Source organism: Salvelinus alpinus, chromosome 12, assembly GCF_045679555.1.
Source record: "Salvelinus alpinus chromosome 12, SLU_Salpinus.1, whole genome shotgun sequence".
In the NCBI taxonomy this organism is placed as follows: domain Eukaryota; kingdom Metazoa; phylum Chordata; class Actinopteri; order Salmoniformes; family Salmonidae; genus Salvelinus; species Salvelinus alpinus.
In genome coordinates this window covers 58,615,147-58,630,405 of record NC_092097.1, presented here as the reverse complement: position 1 = coordinate 58,630,405, position 15,259 = coordinate 58,615,147, and the positions used below count along the sequence as shown (strand labels likewise).

The 15,259-nt window shown below is 42.1% G+C and overlaps 1 protein-coding gene across 1 annotated transcript in view; it reads right to left on the bottom strand.

Moving 5' to 3' along the window:
• The window catches only part of cfap92 (cilia and flagella associated protein 92 (putative)), a 93,536-nt gene that overhangs the window by 39,655 nt on the left and 38,622 nt on the right, over nucleotides 1-15,259 (bottom strand). The window contains exons 13-15 of the mRNA XM_071334621.1: nucleotides 13,427-13,712; nucleotides 10,157-10,267; nucleotides 6,831-7,043 (exon numbers count right to left, since the gene is read on the bottom strand). Of these exons, the coding sequence (XP_071190722.1) occupies nucleotides 6,831-7,043; nucleotides 10,157-10,267; nucleotides 13,427-13,712 (610 nt within the window). The remainder of the gene's footprint in view (nucleotides 1-6,830; nucleotides 7,044-10,156; nucleotides 10,268-13,426; nucleotides 13,713-15,259) is intronic.

Genomic DNA, 15,259 nt, shown 5'->3' with positions numbered 1-15,259 from the left:
GCCACATCCATTTACAGAAACACTCATAATAAACATTGCTAAAAGATACAAGTGTTATGCATGGAATTATAGCTAAACTTCTCCTTAATGCAACCGCTGTGTCAGATTTCAAAAAAGCTTTACGGAAAAAGCACACCATGCAATAATCTGAGTACGGCGCTCAGACACAAAAACAAGCCATACAGATACCCGCCATGTTGTGGAGTCAATAGAAGTCAGAAATAGCAAATATAAATATTCACTTACCTTTGATGATCTTCATCAGAATGCACTCCCAGGAATCCCAGTTCCACAATAAATGTTTGTTTTGTTCGATAAAATCCATCATGTATGTCCAAATACCTCCTTTTTGTTTGCGCGTTTAGTACACAAATCCAAACTCAGGAGGCGCGGGCAAGTCCAGGTGAAAGTTCAGACAAAAAGTAATATTACAGTTCGTAGAAACATGTCAAACGAAGTATAGAATCAATCTTTAGGATGTTTTTATCATACATCTTCAATAATGTTTCAACCAGAGAATTCCATTGTCTGTAGAAATGCAGATTTCTCCTTTCTAGGGAGTTGTTCCTAGCCACCGTGCTTCTACACCTGCATTGCTTGCTGTTTGGGGTTTTAGGCTGGGTTTCTGTACAGCACTTTGAGATATCAGCTGATGTACGAAGGGCTATATAAATACATTTGATTTGATTTGATTTGACTCTAACCCGGAAGCCTGTTTCAATTTCGACATTTATCGTTCCCAAATTAAACTGCCTCGTACTCAATTCTTGCTCGTACAATATGCATATTATTATTACTATTGGATAGAAAACAATCTCTAGTTTCTAAAACCGTTTGAATTATGTCTGTGGGTGAAACAGAACTCATTCTGCAGCGAAATTCATGACAGGAACTGCGAAGGTCTGAAAACGAGGCTCTGTTCTCAGATCAGTTTAAAGTTCTGTATGTATCCTATGGGTCGACATGAACTGCACCCGCCTTCCCCTGGATGTCAGTAACCAATGAGAATTGGAATGGAGTTTCTACGCAGATCTCAGACCTTATAAAGCCCCAAGGAACGGAGGGAGCTCTCTTTTCGACGTTCGTCAGGACGCAAAGCAAGACCTCAGGATGGCATTTTGAAACGCTCAGTTATCGGCCTTAGATATATCCGTCTGTAATTTAATTCTATATAGGTGTTAGAAACATCATAACAAAGTTATTTTAAACCGAGTTATATCAGTTTATGCGAGTATATTGCGATTTTCGGAATTTCCTTAGTATTGCGTTTTGAACATTTGGGCATGTCTGCGCCACATAGCTATTGTTAGCTGCTAGTTCCAAAGTTGAAGAGGACGTTTTACAACCGAGCAACGATTATTTTGGACAAAGGACAACTTGCCCAAGATTCTGATGGAAGCTCGTCCAAAAGTAAGAGCTATTTATGATGTTATTCCGTATTTATGTGGAAAAATGTAAAAGGATTTGTCCGCCATTAATTGCGGCACTAGTCTGGCTGTAACGCACACTGTATGTCTAGTAACGTTAATTTTAAAAATCTAACACAGCGGTTGCATTAATAACTAATGCATCTTTCATTTGCTGTCCAACCTGTATTTTTTAGTCAAGTTTATGATTATTTATCGATTAGATTAGGTGCCTCTCCAAGATGGCGCCGACCAGAATGCATGAAATGTTGCTACTGGTCACATTGTATAACCACGATTTGTGCTGCTAAATGTGCACATTTTCGAACAAAACCTATATGCATTGTGTAATATGATGTTACAGGACTGTCATCTGATGAAGTTTATCAAGGTTAGTCAAATTATATATCTTTTGCTGGATTGTTACGATCGCTAACATTTGCTGCTGGTAAATGCGGTTGTGTTTCTGGCTATTGTGGTAAGCTAATATAATGCTATATTGTGTTTTCGCTGTAAAACAATGAAAAAATCTGACATATTGGCTGGATTCACAAGATGTTGGGCTTTCATTTGCTGTACGCTGTGTATTTTTCAGAAATGTTTTATGATGAGTAATTAGGTATTTGACGTTGGTCTCTGTAATTATTCTGCCTGCATCAACGCTATTTCAGATTGCAGCTGCAATGTAGAACTGTGATTTATACCTGAAATATGCACATTTTTCTAACAAAACATATGCTATACAATAAATATGTTATCAGACTGTCATCTGATGAAGTTTTTTCTTGGTTAGTGGCTATTTATATCTTTATTTGGTCGAATTAGTGATGGCTACCTATGCAGTAAAAAAATGGTGGGGAAAAAAAGTTGTGTCTTTTGCTATGGTGGTTAGCTAATAGAAATACATATTGTGTCTTCCCTGTAAAACATTTAAAAAATCGGAAATGATGGCTGGATTCACAAGATGTGTATCTTTCATCTGGTGTCTTGGACTTGTGATTTAATGATATTTAGATGCTAGTATTTACTTGTGACGCTATGCTAGGCTATGCTAGTCAGCTTTTTTACTGATGGGGGTGCTCCCGGATCCGGGTTTGGGAGGAATTAGAGGTTAAAATAAATCCTGCTATGCCCTGCAACGAACCACCAAACAGGCAAAGCGTCAATACAAGGCTAAGATTGAATCATACTACACCAGCTCCGACGCTTGTCTTATGTGGTGTAACGGATGTGAAATGGCTAGCTAGTTAGCGGGTACGCGCTAGTAGCGTTTCAATCAGTTACGTCACTTGCTCTGAAACCTAGATGTAGTGTTGCCCCTTGTTCTGCAAGGGCGGCGGCTTTTGTGGAGCGATGGGTAACGATGCTTCGTGGGTGTCAGTTGTTGATGTGTGCAGAGGGTCCCTGGTTCGCGCCCGTGTCGGGGCGAGGGGACGTACTAAAGTTATACTGTTACAGTGGCAGGGCTTGCAAACTATTACAGACTACAAAGGGAAGCACAGCCACGAGCTGCCCAGTGACACGAGCCTACCAGACGAGCTAAATAACTTCTATGCTCGCTTCGAGGCAAGCAATACTGAGGCACACATGAGAGCATCATCTGTTCCAGACGACTGTGTGATCACGCTCTCCGTAGCCGACGTGAGTAAGACCTTTAAACAGGTCAACATACTGCGGAGCCAGACGGATTACCAGGACGTGTGCTCCGGGCATGTGCTGACCAACTGGCAGGTGTCTTCACTGACATTTTCAACATGTCCCTGATTGAGTCTGTAATACCAACGTGTTTCAAGCAGACCACCATAGTCCCTGTGCCCAAGAACACAAAGGCAACCTGCCTAAATGACTACAGACCCGTAGCACTCACATCCGTAGCCATGAAGTGCTTTGAAAGGTTGGTAATGTCTCACATCAACACCATTATCCCAGAAACCCGAGACCCACTCCAATTTGCATACTGCCCAAACAGATCCACGGATGATGCAATCTCAATTGCACTCCACACTGCCCTTTCTCACCTGGACAAAAGGAACACTTACGTGAGAATTCTATTCATTGACTACAGCTCAGCGTTCAACACCATAGTACCGTCAAAGCTCATCACTAAGCTAAGGATCCTGGGACTAAACACCTCCCTCTGCAACTGGATCCTGAACTTCCTGACAGGCCGCCCCCAGGTGGTGAGGGTAGGTAGCAACACATATGCCACGCTGATCCTCAACACTGGAGCTCCACAGGGGTGCGTGCTCAGTCCCCTCCTATACTCCCTGTTCACCCACGACTGCATGGCCAGGCATGACTCCAACACCATCATTAAGTTTGCAGACGACACAACAGTGGTAGGCCTGATCACCAACAACGATGAGACAGCCTATAGGGAGGAGGTCAGAGATCTGGCCGGGTGGTGCCAGAATAACAAACTATCCCTCAACATAACCAAGACTAAGGAGATGATTGTGGACTACAGGAAAAGGAGGACCGAGCACACCCCCATTCTCATCGACGGGGATGTAGAGGGGCAGGTTGAGAGCTTCAAGTTCCTTGGTGTCCATATCAACAACAAACTAGAATTGTCCAAACACACCAAGACAGTCGTGAAGAGGGCACGACAAAGCCTATTCCCCCTCAGGAAACTAAAAAGATTTGGCATGGGTCCTGAGATCCTCAAAAGGTTCTACAGCTGCAACATCGAGAGCATCCTGACTGGTTGCATCACTGCCTGGTATGGCAATTGCTTGGCCTACTTCAGAGGGTAGTGCGTACGGCTCAGTACATCACTGGGGCTAAGTTGCCTGCCATCCAGGACCTCTACACCAGACGGTGTCAGAGGATGGCCCTAAAAATGGTCAAAGACCCCAGCCACCCCAGTCATAGACTGTTCTCTCTACTACCGCATGGCAAGCGGTACCGGAGTGCCAAGTCTAGGACAAAAAGGCTTCTCAACAGTTTTTACCCCCAAGCCATACCTCCCAACCCTCCCAACCCCTCTTTTTACGCTGCTGCTACTCTCTGTTGATTATATATGCATAGTCACTTTAACTATACATTCATGTACATACTACCTCAATTGGGCTTACCAACCACATTGGCTAACCGGACTATCTGCATTGTGTCCCTACACCCACCACCCGCCAACCCCTCTTTTACGCTACTGCTACTCTCTGTTCATCATATATGCATAGTCACTTTAACCATATCTACATGTACATTTCGAATCCCACCACACCTTCTCCGCTATGCAATCTGGTTTCAGAGCTGGTCATGGGTGCTCCTCAGCCACGCTCAAGGTCATAAACGATATCGTAACCGCCATCGATAGGAAACAATACTGTGCAGCCGTATTCATTGACCTGGCCAAGGCTTTTGACTCTGTCAATCACCACATCCTCATTGGCAGACTCGACAGCCTTGGTTTCTCTAATGATTGCCTCGCCTGGTTCACCAACTACTTCTCTGATCGAGTTCAGTGTGTCAAATCGGAGGGTCTGTTGTCCGGGCCTCTGGCAGTCTCTATGGGGGTGCCACAGGGTTCAATTCTTGGACCGACTCTCTTCTCTGTTTACATCAATGATGTCGCTCTTGCTGCTGGTGATTCTCTGATCCACCTCTACGCAGACGACACTATTCTGTATACTTCTGGCCCTTCTTTTGACACTGTGTTAACAACCCTCCAGGCGAGCTTCAATGCCATACAACTCTCCTTCCGTGGCCTCCAACTGCTCTTAAATACAAGTAAAACCAAATGCATGCTCTTCAACCGATCGCTGCCTGCTCCTGCCCGCCTGTCCAACATCACTACTTTGGACGGCTCTGACTTAGAATATGTGGACAACTACAAATACCTAGGTGTCTGGTTAGACTGTAAACTCTCCTTCCAGACTCACATCAAACATCTCCAATCCAAAGTCAAATCTAGAATTGGCTTCCTATTCCGCAACAAAGCATCCTTTACTCATGCTGCCAAACATACCCTTGTAAAACTGACCATCCTACCAATCCTCGACTTCGGTGATGTCATTTACAAAATAGCCTCCAAAACCCTACTCAATAAATTGGATGCAGTCTATCACAGTGCCATCCGTTTTGTCACCAAAGCCCCATATACTACCCACCACTGCGACCTGTACACTCTCGTTGGCTGGCCCTTGCTTCATACTCGTCGCCAAACCCACTGGTTCCAGGTCATCTACAAGACCCTGCTAGGTAAAGTCCCCCCTTATCTCAGCTCGCTGGTCACCATAGCAGCACCTACCTGTAGCACGCGCTCCAGCAGGTATATCTCTCTAGTCACCCCCAAAACCAATTCTTCCTTTGGACGCCTCTCCTTCCAGTTCTCTGCTGCCAATGACTGGAACGAACTACAAAAATCTCTGAAACTGGAAACACCTATCTCCCTCACTAGCTTTAAGCACCAGCTGTCAGAGCAGCTCATAGATTACTGCACCTGTACATAACCCATCTACAATTTAGCCCAAACAACTACCTCTTTACCTACTGTATTTATTTATTAATTTATTTTGCTCCTTTGCACCCCATTATTTCTGTCTCTACTTTGCACTTTCTTCCACTGCAAACCAACCATTCCTGTGTTTTTTTAGTTTTTATTTTACTTGCTGTGTTGTACTCACTTCGCCTCCATGGCCTTTTATATTTTTATTTATTTATACATATATTTGTCTGCCTTCACCTCCCTTATCTCACCTCACTTGCTCACATTGTATATAGACTTATTTTTTTTCACTGTATTATTGACTATATGTTTGTTTTACTCCATGTGTAACTATGTGTTGTTGTATGTGTCGAACTGCTTTGCTTTATCTTGGCCAGGTCGCAATTGTAAATGAGAACGTGTTCTCAATTTGCCTACCTGGTTAAATAAAGGTTAAATAAAAATAAATAAATAAAAAAAACATACTACCTCAATCAGCCTGACTAACCGGTGTCTGTATGTAGCCTTGCTACTTCTATAGCCTCGCTACTGTATATAGCCTGTCTTTTTACTGTTGTTTTATTTCTTTACTTACCTATTGTTCACCTAATACCTTTTTTGCACTATTGGTTAGAGCCTGTAAGTAAGCATTTCACTGTAAGGTCTACACCTGTTGTATTCAGCGCATGTGACAAATAAACTTTGATTTGATTCTAGGAAGTTTTTCCTAGCCACCTTGATTCTTCACCTGCATTGCTTGCTGTTTGAGGTTTTAGGCTGGTTTTCTGTACAGCACTTTGTGACATCAGCTGATGTAAGAAGGGCTTTATAAATACATTTGATTGATTGATTGAATAAGTTGTTTTCAGTTGCAGAACATACTGGTGATGGTGAAGCCTGCTGAAACCTGGGTTGTGAATGTGAAAGAATGTGCCTTAATGAATATGACCCTGCTGTAACCGGACCTCTAACCCCTGGGCTATCTATGATATCACCTTCCTGAGCTCGTCCCTGCGGGCCTCATCCGGGTGTCTGGGGTGTTCGTTGGCTTCGATGGAACTCCTGAAGCCTGGGTAGAGGAAGCCATCGGGGGTCCTCCAGGCTGCCCTCCTCTGGGCCTCCCTAGCCTTCCGCTCAGCCTCTACCTCCTGGGGGTCGACAGTAGCGCTGTGGTACTGCTGGTTGTAGGTCCACCTCTGCCCTAAAGACTGCATAGGGAGAGGAAGCGAGTATATTTAGCCCTTCTTGATGACAATGGAAGGTCACTGATCAAAAATATAAACACAACATGCAACAATTTAAAAGTTTTTACTGAGTTACAGTTCATATAAGAAATTCAGGGTTTTAAAATACATTCATTAGGCCCTAATCTATGGATTTCACATGACTGGGAATACAGATATGCATCTGTTGGTCACAGATACCTTTTTAAAAAAGGTAGGGGTGTGGATCAGAAAACCAGTCAGTATCTGGTGTGACCATCATTTGCCTCATTCAGTGTGACACATCTCCTTTGCATAATGTTGATCCGGCTGTTGAACATGCTTAATGGGTGACATGTCTGGTGAGTATGCAGGCCATGGACGAACTGGGACATTTTCAGCTTCTAGGAATTGTGTACAGATCCTTGAGACATGGGGCAGTGCATTGTCATGCTGAAACATGAGGTGATGGAGGCGAATGAAGGGCACGACAATGGGCCTCAGGATCTCGTCACGGTGCATTCAAATTGCCATCGATAAAATGCAATTGTGTCCGTAGCTTATGTCTGCTCATACCATAACCCCACTGCCACCATGGGGCACTCGGTTCACAACGCTGACATCAGCAAATCGCTTGCCCACACAACACCATACAGTACTTTTCTTGTTTTGTACTTTAGACGCTTATCTTGTTTTGTATCGTTCAATGTTCTTCGTCATTAAACTCACTAACTGCACTTGCTTCCTGTCTCTATCTTACTGAAATAAGCTTTTTGTGTGTATGGAACAATTCTGGGATCTTTTATTTCAGCTCATGAAACATGGGACCAACACTTTACATGTTGCATTTATATCTTTGTTCAGTATAGATTTGAGAAATATTTATTTGTTTTGGGTGGATGCTTTCTTCAGGGTTTCTCTGACTGGGGAGAGGAATACACATGTCCATGTAGCAGAGGTAGTTCAGTGAACCATATTCCTATGAGTCACCTTGAACTGAACACTAACAAACTAATCACTAATCAAATGATGCAAAACTCGTCATGCCGGCTGTATTTACACATGCTTGAAGGGCAAAAAGCTCAGATACACATGAAAGCAAATTACCCCGGGAATCAATAGATTGTTATATTGTTTTTTTGTGCATCTCTGAGCAATCAAAATGGGTGAATGTCCCTTTAATTCAGCAGGCAAACATGGTATTGTGTCATGTTACCTGTGTCATCTCCCCATGCAGCATCTCTGTAACCTGCTTTGTCATGTTACCTGTAATGTTATCTCTATAATGGTACATGTAATGTTATCTCTATAATGTTACCTGTAATGCTATCTCTCTATTGTTACCTGTAATGTTATCTCTCTAATGTTACATGTAATGTTATCTCTCTATTGTTACCTGTAATGTTATCTATCTAATGTTACCTGTAATGTTATCTCTCTAATGTTACCTGTAATGTTATCTCTCTAATGTTACATCACTGTAATGTACCATGTACTGTTATCTCTCTAATGTTACATGTAATGTTATCTCTCTATAATGTTACCTGTAATGTTATCTCTCTATAATGTTACCTGTAATGTTATATCTCTATAATGTTACCTGTAATGTTATCTCTCTATAATGTTACCTGTAATGTTGTATCTCTATAATGTTACCTGTAATGTTATCTCTCTATAATGTTACCTGTAATGTTATATCTCTATAATGTTACCTGTAATGTTATCTCTCTATAATGTTACCTATAATGCTATCTCTCTATTGTTACCTGTAATGTTATCTCTAATGTTATCTCTCTATAATGTTACCTGTAATGTTATCTCTCTATAATGTTACCTGTAATGTTATCTCTCTATAATGTTACCTGTAATGCTATCTCTCTATTGTTACCTGTAATGTTATCTCTCTAATGTTACCTGTAATGTTATCTCTCTATAATGTTACCTGTAATGTTATCTCTCTATAATGTTACCTGTAATGTTATCTCTCTATAATGTTACCTGTAATGTTATCTCTCTATAATGTTATCTTTAATGTTATCTCTCTATAATGTTACCTGTAATGTTATCTCTAATGTTATCTCTCTATAATGTTACCTGTAATGTTGTCTCTCTGTAATGTTACCTGTAATGTTATCTCTAATGTTATCTCTCTATAATGTTACCTGTAATGTTGTCTCTCTGTAATGTTACCTGTAATGTTATCTCTCTATACTGTTATTTCTAATGTTATCTCTCTATAATGTTACCTGTAATGTTATCTTTAATGTTATCTCTCTATAATGTTACCTGTAATGTTATCTCTCTATAATGTTACCTGTAATGTTATCTCTCTATAATGTTACCTGTAATGTTATCTCTCTATAATGTTACCTGTAATGTTATCTTTAATGTTATCTCTCTATAATGTTACCTGTAATGTTGTTTCTCTATAATGTTACATGTAATGTTATCTCTCTATAATGGTATCTCTAATGTTATCTCTCTATAATGGTATCTCTAATGTTATATCTCTCTAATGTTACCTGTAATGTTGTCTCACTATAATGTTACCTCTCTGTTACTCTCTGTTACTTATAATGGTATCTCTCTGTAATGCTCCATCCCTGTGTAGAATAAATCTACTCTGTACCACATCCTGCTCCATCCCTGTGTAGAATCAATCTACTCTGTACCACATCCTGCTCCATCCCTGTGTAGAATCAATCTACTCTGTACCACATCCTGCTCCATCCCTGTGTAGAAGCAATCTACTCTGTACCACAACCTGCTCCATCCCTGTGTAGAATCAATCTACTCTGTACCACAACCTGCTCCATCACTGTGTAGAATCAATCTACTCTGTACCACATCCTGCTCCATCCCTGTGTAGAATCAATCTACTCTGTACCACATCCTGCTCCATACCTGTGTAGAATCAATCTACTCTGTACCACAACCTGCTCCATACCTGTGTAGAATCAATCTACTCTGTACCACATCCTGCTCCATACCTGTGTAGAATCAATCTACTCTGTACCACATCCTGCTCCATACCTGTGTAGAATCAATCTACTCTGTACCACAACCTGCTCCATCCCTGTGTAGCATGTTTCTACCTTGTACCACATCCTGCTCCATACCTGCATTGTGGTCTGAATGCTGTGTTTTTTGTCATCCAGTGGAGCTAGCAGTACTGCAGGTCTGGCCCTCTGCAGCTGAAGACTGGCCTGCTGCACTTCCGCAATGTTGGCCTGAGAATACATATGGATGGGTTGAATCAGAGTTACTGCAATGAAATGGTGTTTGTTTAAAAAAACATCTAATCAAATCACATTTTATTGGAAACATACATGCGTTTAGCAGGTGTAGCGAAATGCCCCTAGGCAACTTTATTTATTTAGCCTGGTCCTATATCTGTTTGTACTGTCCATTAGTCTGGTCTCAGAGCAAAACATATTATTTAGGTGTTTCACCTGTGCTGACCCAGGTGCTATTTAAGAGTGGCTGGCCCAGTGCTCCAGTTGTCTTGAGAGATGTGGAGGGTTAACATCTTTAGTTGGCGCTCCCTATTTTGATTTCTAGACAAGCAATTCTTTATCTGATCTTCCATGTTTTCTCTTTGCTCCACTTTTTGGTTTGATTCCTGTCTAAGTTTGGAGTGGGTTTTTCTTTTGTTTTCCTCTTACTGGGTGTCTTTTAGGTTCCAGTTGTTGTTGCTAGTCAACTTTCAGTGGACTCCCCCATGAGTGTCTTTCAGTGGACTCCCCCATGAGTGTCTTTCAGTGGACACCCCCATGAGTGTCTTCAGTGGACTCCCCCATGAGTGTCTTTCAGTGGACTCCCCCATGAGTGTCTTTCAGTGGACTCCCCCATGAGTGTCTTTCAGTGGACACCCCCATGAGTGTCTTCAGTGGACTCCCCCATGAGTGTCTTTCAGTGGACTCCCCCATGAGTGTCTTTCAGTGGACTCCCCCATGAGTGTCTTTCAGTGGACTCCCCCATGAGTGTCTTTCAGTGGACTCCCCCATGAGTGTCTTTCAGTGGTCTCCCCCATGAGTGTCTTTCAGTGGACTCCCCCATGAGTGTCTTTCAGTGGACACCCCCATGAGTGTCTTTCAGTGGACTCCCCCATGAGTGTCTTTCAGTGGATTCCCCCATGAGTGTCTTTCAGTGGACTCCCCCATGAGTGTCTTTCAGTGGACTCCCCCATGAGTGTCTTTCAGTGGACTCCCCCATGAGTGTCTTTCAGTGGACACCCCCATGAGTGTCATTTTGGGTTTGGTCAGTGACTCTGCAGAAAACGTTGTTTTTTTTGATCCGCCAGTTTGTCATTACTGCCGTGAGAAATTGTCTCTCGGTGTCCTGCGTTGAGATAAAAAGCCTTCTTGTGGGAACACTCCAGCCCACTAAGTCTCTGGTCTCCTTAACAAGATAAAAAGCCTTCTTGTGGGAACACTCCAGCCCACTAAGTCTCTGGTCTCCTTAACAAGATAAAAAGCCTTCTTGTGGGAACACTCCAGCCCACTAAGTCTCTGGTCTCCTTAACAAGATAAAAAGCCTTCTTGTGGGAACACTCCAGCCCACTAAGTCTCTGGTCTCCTTAACAAGATAAAAAGCCTTCTTGTGGGAACACTCCAGCCCACTAAGTCTCTGGTCTCCTTAACAAGATTTTGGATCAGATATGTATGAACCCTTTGTTTCAGATGGGTTCGTGTCTCTGCAGAGGGGAGATGCTGGTAAGCAGCCAGAGAAGATACTGTGAGACATGGGGGACAGCCCAGTCCTTCATGTTGGAGGGTGTTTTGTCTGACACTTCAGCAACTGGTTACAATGTGTTAGTGGAGATGTATGGAAGTTCCTTTGTATTAAGTAGAACGCCAGTCTGATCTTTTTCCTGGTTTCTTCTTGTATTTGTGAGAGATACTGACGCGTTGAGCTGTCTGTTTGAACAACTTATTTTCTTTAAACTGCGTTGTTGGTTAAAGGCTTCTAAGTAAGCATTTCAATGTACACCTGTTGTATTCGGCGCATGTGACAAATACAATTTGATTAGATTTGCAACGGCACACCTGTCTATATAAAGGTCCCACAGTTGACAGTGCATGTCAGAGCAAAAACCAAGCCAAGGAATTGTCCTTAGAGCCGAGACAGGATTGTGTCGAGGAACAGATCTGGGGAAGGGTACCAAAACATTTCTGCAGCATTGAAGGTCCCCAAGAACACCATGGCCTATATCATTCTTAAATGGAAGAGGTTTGGAACCACCAAGACTCTTGCTAGAGCTGGCTGCCCTCCCAAACTGAGCAATCGGGGGAGAAGGGCCTTGGTCAGGGAAGTGACCAAGATCCCTATGGTCACTCTGACAGAGCTCCACAGTTCCTCTGTGGAGATGGGAGAACCTTCCAGAAGAACAACCATCTCTGCAGCACTCCACCAATCAAGCCTTTATGGTAGAGTTGCCAGACAGAAGCCACTCCTCAGGAATAGGCAAACGCCCGCTTGGAGTTTCCCAAAAGGCACCTAAAGACTCTCAGACCATGAGAAATAAGATTCTCTTGTCTGATAAAACCAAGATTGAACTATTTGGCCTGAATGCCAAGTGTCACGTCTGGAGGAAATCTGACACAATCCCTACAGTGAAGCAGGTGATGGTAGCATCATGCTGTGGGGATGTTTTTCTGGGGCGAAGGTTCACCTTCTAACTGGACAACGACCCTAAGCACAGCCAAGACAATGCAGGAGCCCAGACTTGAACCCGATCGAACATCTCTGGAGAGACCTGAAAACAGCTGTGCAGCGAGGCTCCCCATCCAACCTGACAGAGCTCGAGAGGATCTGCAGAGAAGAATGGGAGAAACTCCCCAAATACAGATGTGCCAAGCTTGTAGAATCATACCCAAGAAGACTCGAGGCTGTAATCACTGCCAAATGTCCTACAACAAAGTAAAGGGTCTGAATACTTATGTAAATGTGATATTTCCTTTTAACTTTTTCTTTTTTTACTGTTTTTGCTTTGTCATTATGTGATATTGTATGTAGATTGATGAGGGGGCATAACATAGCATAACATAATATAGCATAACATAATATAGCATAGCATAACATAATATAGCATAACATAACATCATATAATATAGCATAAGCATAGCATAATATTGCATAACAGAATATAAAATAGCATAATATAGCATAGCAAAATATAGCATAACATATCGATTAGCATAGCATAATATAGCATAACATAATATTGATTAGCATAGCATAATATAGCATAACATAACATAACAAAAATAGAATAACATAACAGAGCGTAATATAGCATTTCATTATTATATATTATATAAAATTGCATAGCATAACATAGTATAGCATAAACAGGCATAGCGTAACATAACACAAGACAGCACAACCTGTATAAAATCCTTGGTGAGTTTGTTCATCTGCTGGTTGGTGAGGTATTGTTTCCACTGTAAGTAGGGAGCATTGTGTGTATCCACGTGGCATTGTGTGTTCTCCGAGCCATGGTGTGACAACACATCAGCCTCTGCTGCACCACTACCCAGCAGCCTCTGCTGCCACCTCCCAGGGTGCACCACTCCAAACTCCTTGGTCATGGAGAGGACCATCTCAGCCGACGGGAACAGATTGTTCTGGACAACGTCCTTCATCTTCCTCAGCTGGACCAGCAGGCTCAACCTGAAGAATCATATACAACTATATTAACCATATACAACCATAACACATACTATCAGCAGGCTAAACCTGAAGAATCATTTACAACCATATTAACCATGCACAACCATATTAACCATACACAACCATATTAACCATATTAACTAGGGATGCATGATATATCGGTGAACATATCTGAATCGGCCGATATTAGATAAAAATGCCCACATCGGTATCGGCCCGATGTCTAGTTTAACGGCGATGTGCAAAACCGATGTCAAAGCTGACGTGCATACCTATATAACGTAGGTACAGGACGTGATGACGCCACGTAAAATGTTGCTCTACACGTGCAACACAGCATTCCTAGCCCACAATGTCTGCTGTGTGGATCGAGCAGTCAACAAGTCCAGCAGTCATTTGAAAGAGTAAGAAAATTTCAGCGAGACAACTCAAAGGCGAAATGGAATTCAGTGCCCATGACAATCAAACGTTCTCTGTTGTGGGTGATGTTGGCTTTCGCGACTGATCGAGCACCGGTACACACTACCAATTGCACTATTTTTCAGATGTTGCCCTACCGGAGTTACACAGTAATAGCGTCACTGCTATTAGCTTCATGGCATACATACTATGGAACGCTGTTTGGGTCTTTGCGTGTCAAAAAAGCTACACGTCAAATAACACTATTTGAAAATAACACTATTTGACAATAACACTATTTGACGTGTTAAATAAGCTTTTAATTTGACACATCAAATTGCACAGTTCTATTATCGAATTTTGTGTGTGCTGAATTTGCAAGCGCAAGCCAAGTGCCACCACTACTATCAGTAGCACTGTCAAAGCTGTACAAAAAAAAGTCTGCAAACAAGCAAACACTGAACGATGTGTTTACAATACTGCATTGGTAATAAAGCATTATTTGTTTGGCCGCAACTTCTGGGGTAGCTAGCTTTGTACCTAGCTAGCACCAATACAACCATCCTGAAAACAATGACCAGTAGAAACTGCAGTCATTTTCATTATTCTTAGCAATGATTTAGGAATCCTTGTGAGTAAGTATTAGCTAGGTTGCCACTTGTTGTTTGCCTATTGAAATTGAACTTCAGTTCATGAAAATATATAACTAGCCAGCTACTTAACCCTGTTGCCCAATGCTAACGTTATAAGCAGCCAGCTATCTTCATCTGGCTAGTGACGCTCGACCGGACCGTGTAATATGTTGTGAAGCTAGCCACAATAAGGATTAGGCACAATAGTGGAATTTGCGGTTTGCCTTCAAAATAAAAGTACCTCTTTGAAAGTGATGCAGAAGGTTACAATTGGTGGAATCATGCCATATTTCAACGAGATAATGTTAAACAAGGTTAGAATGTGAAGCAATGAAATGGGGTATCAGTCTACTCGGTGACACCCACAGAACACAACTGTGAAGAGCTTACGCAAATATTAGCATTGTTGCTCTTATTTTATTTTAGTCAAATAAACAAATGATTGTCTTTTGTTGATTTTATATAACATTCCAACCTCGTTTACCATGATCTATTGAATTATGGCATAAGTACACT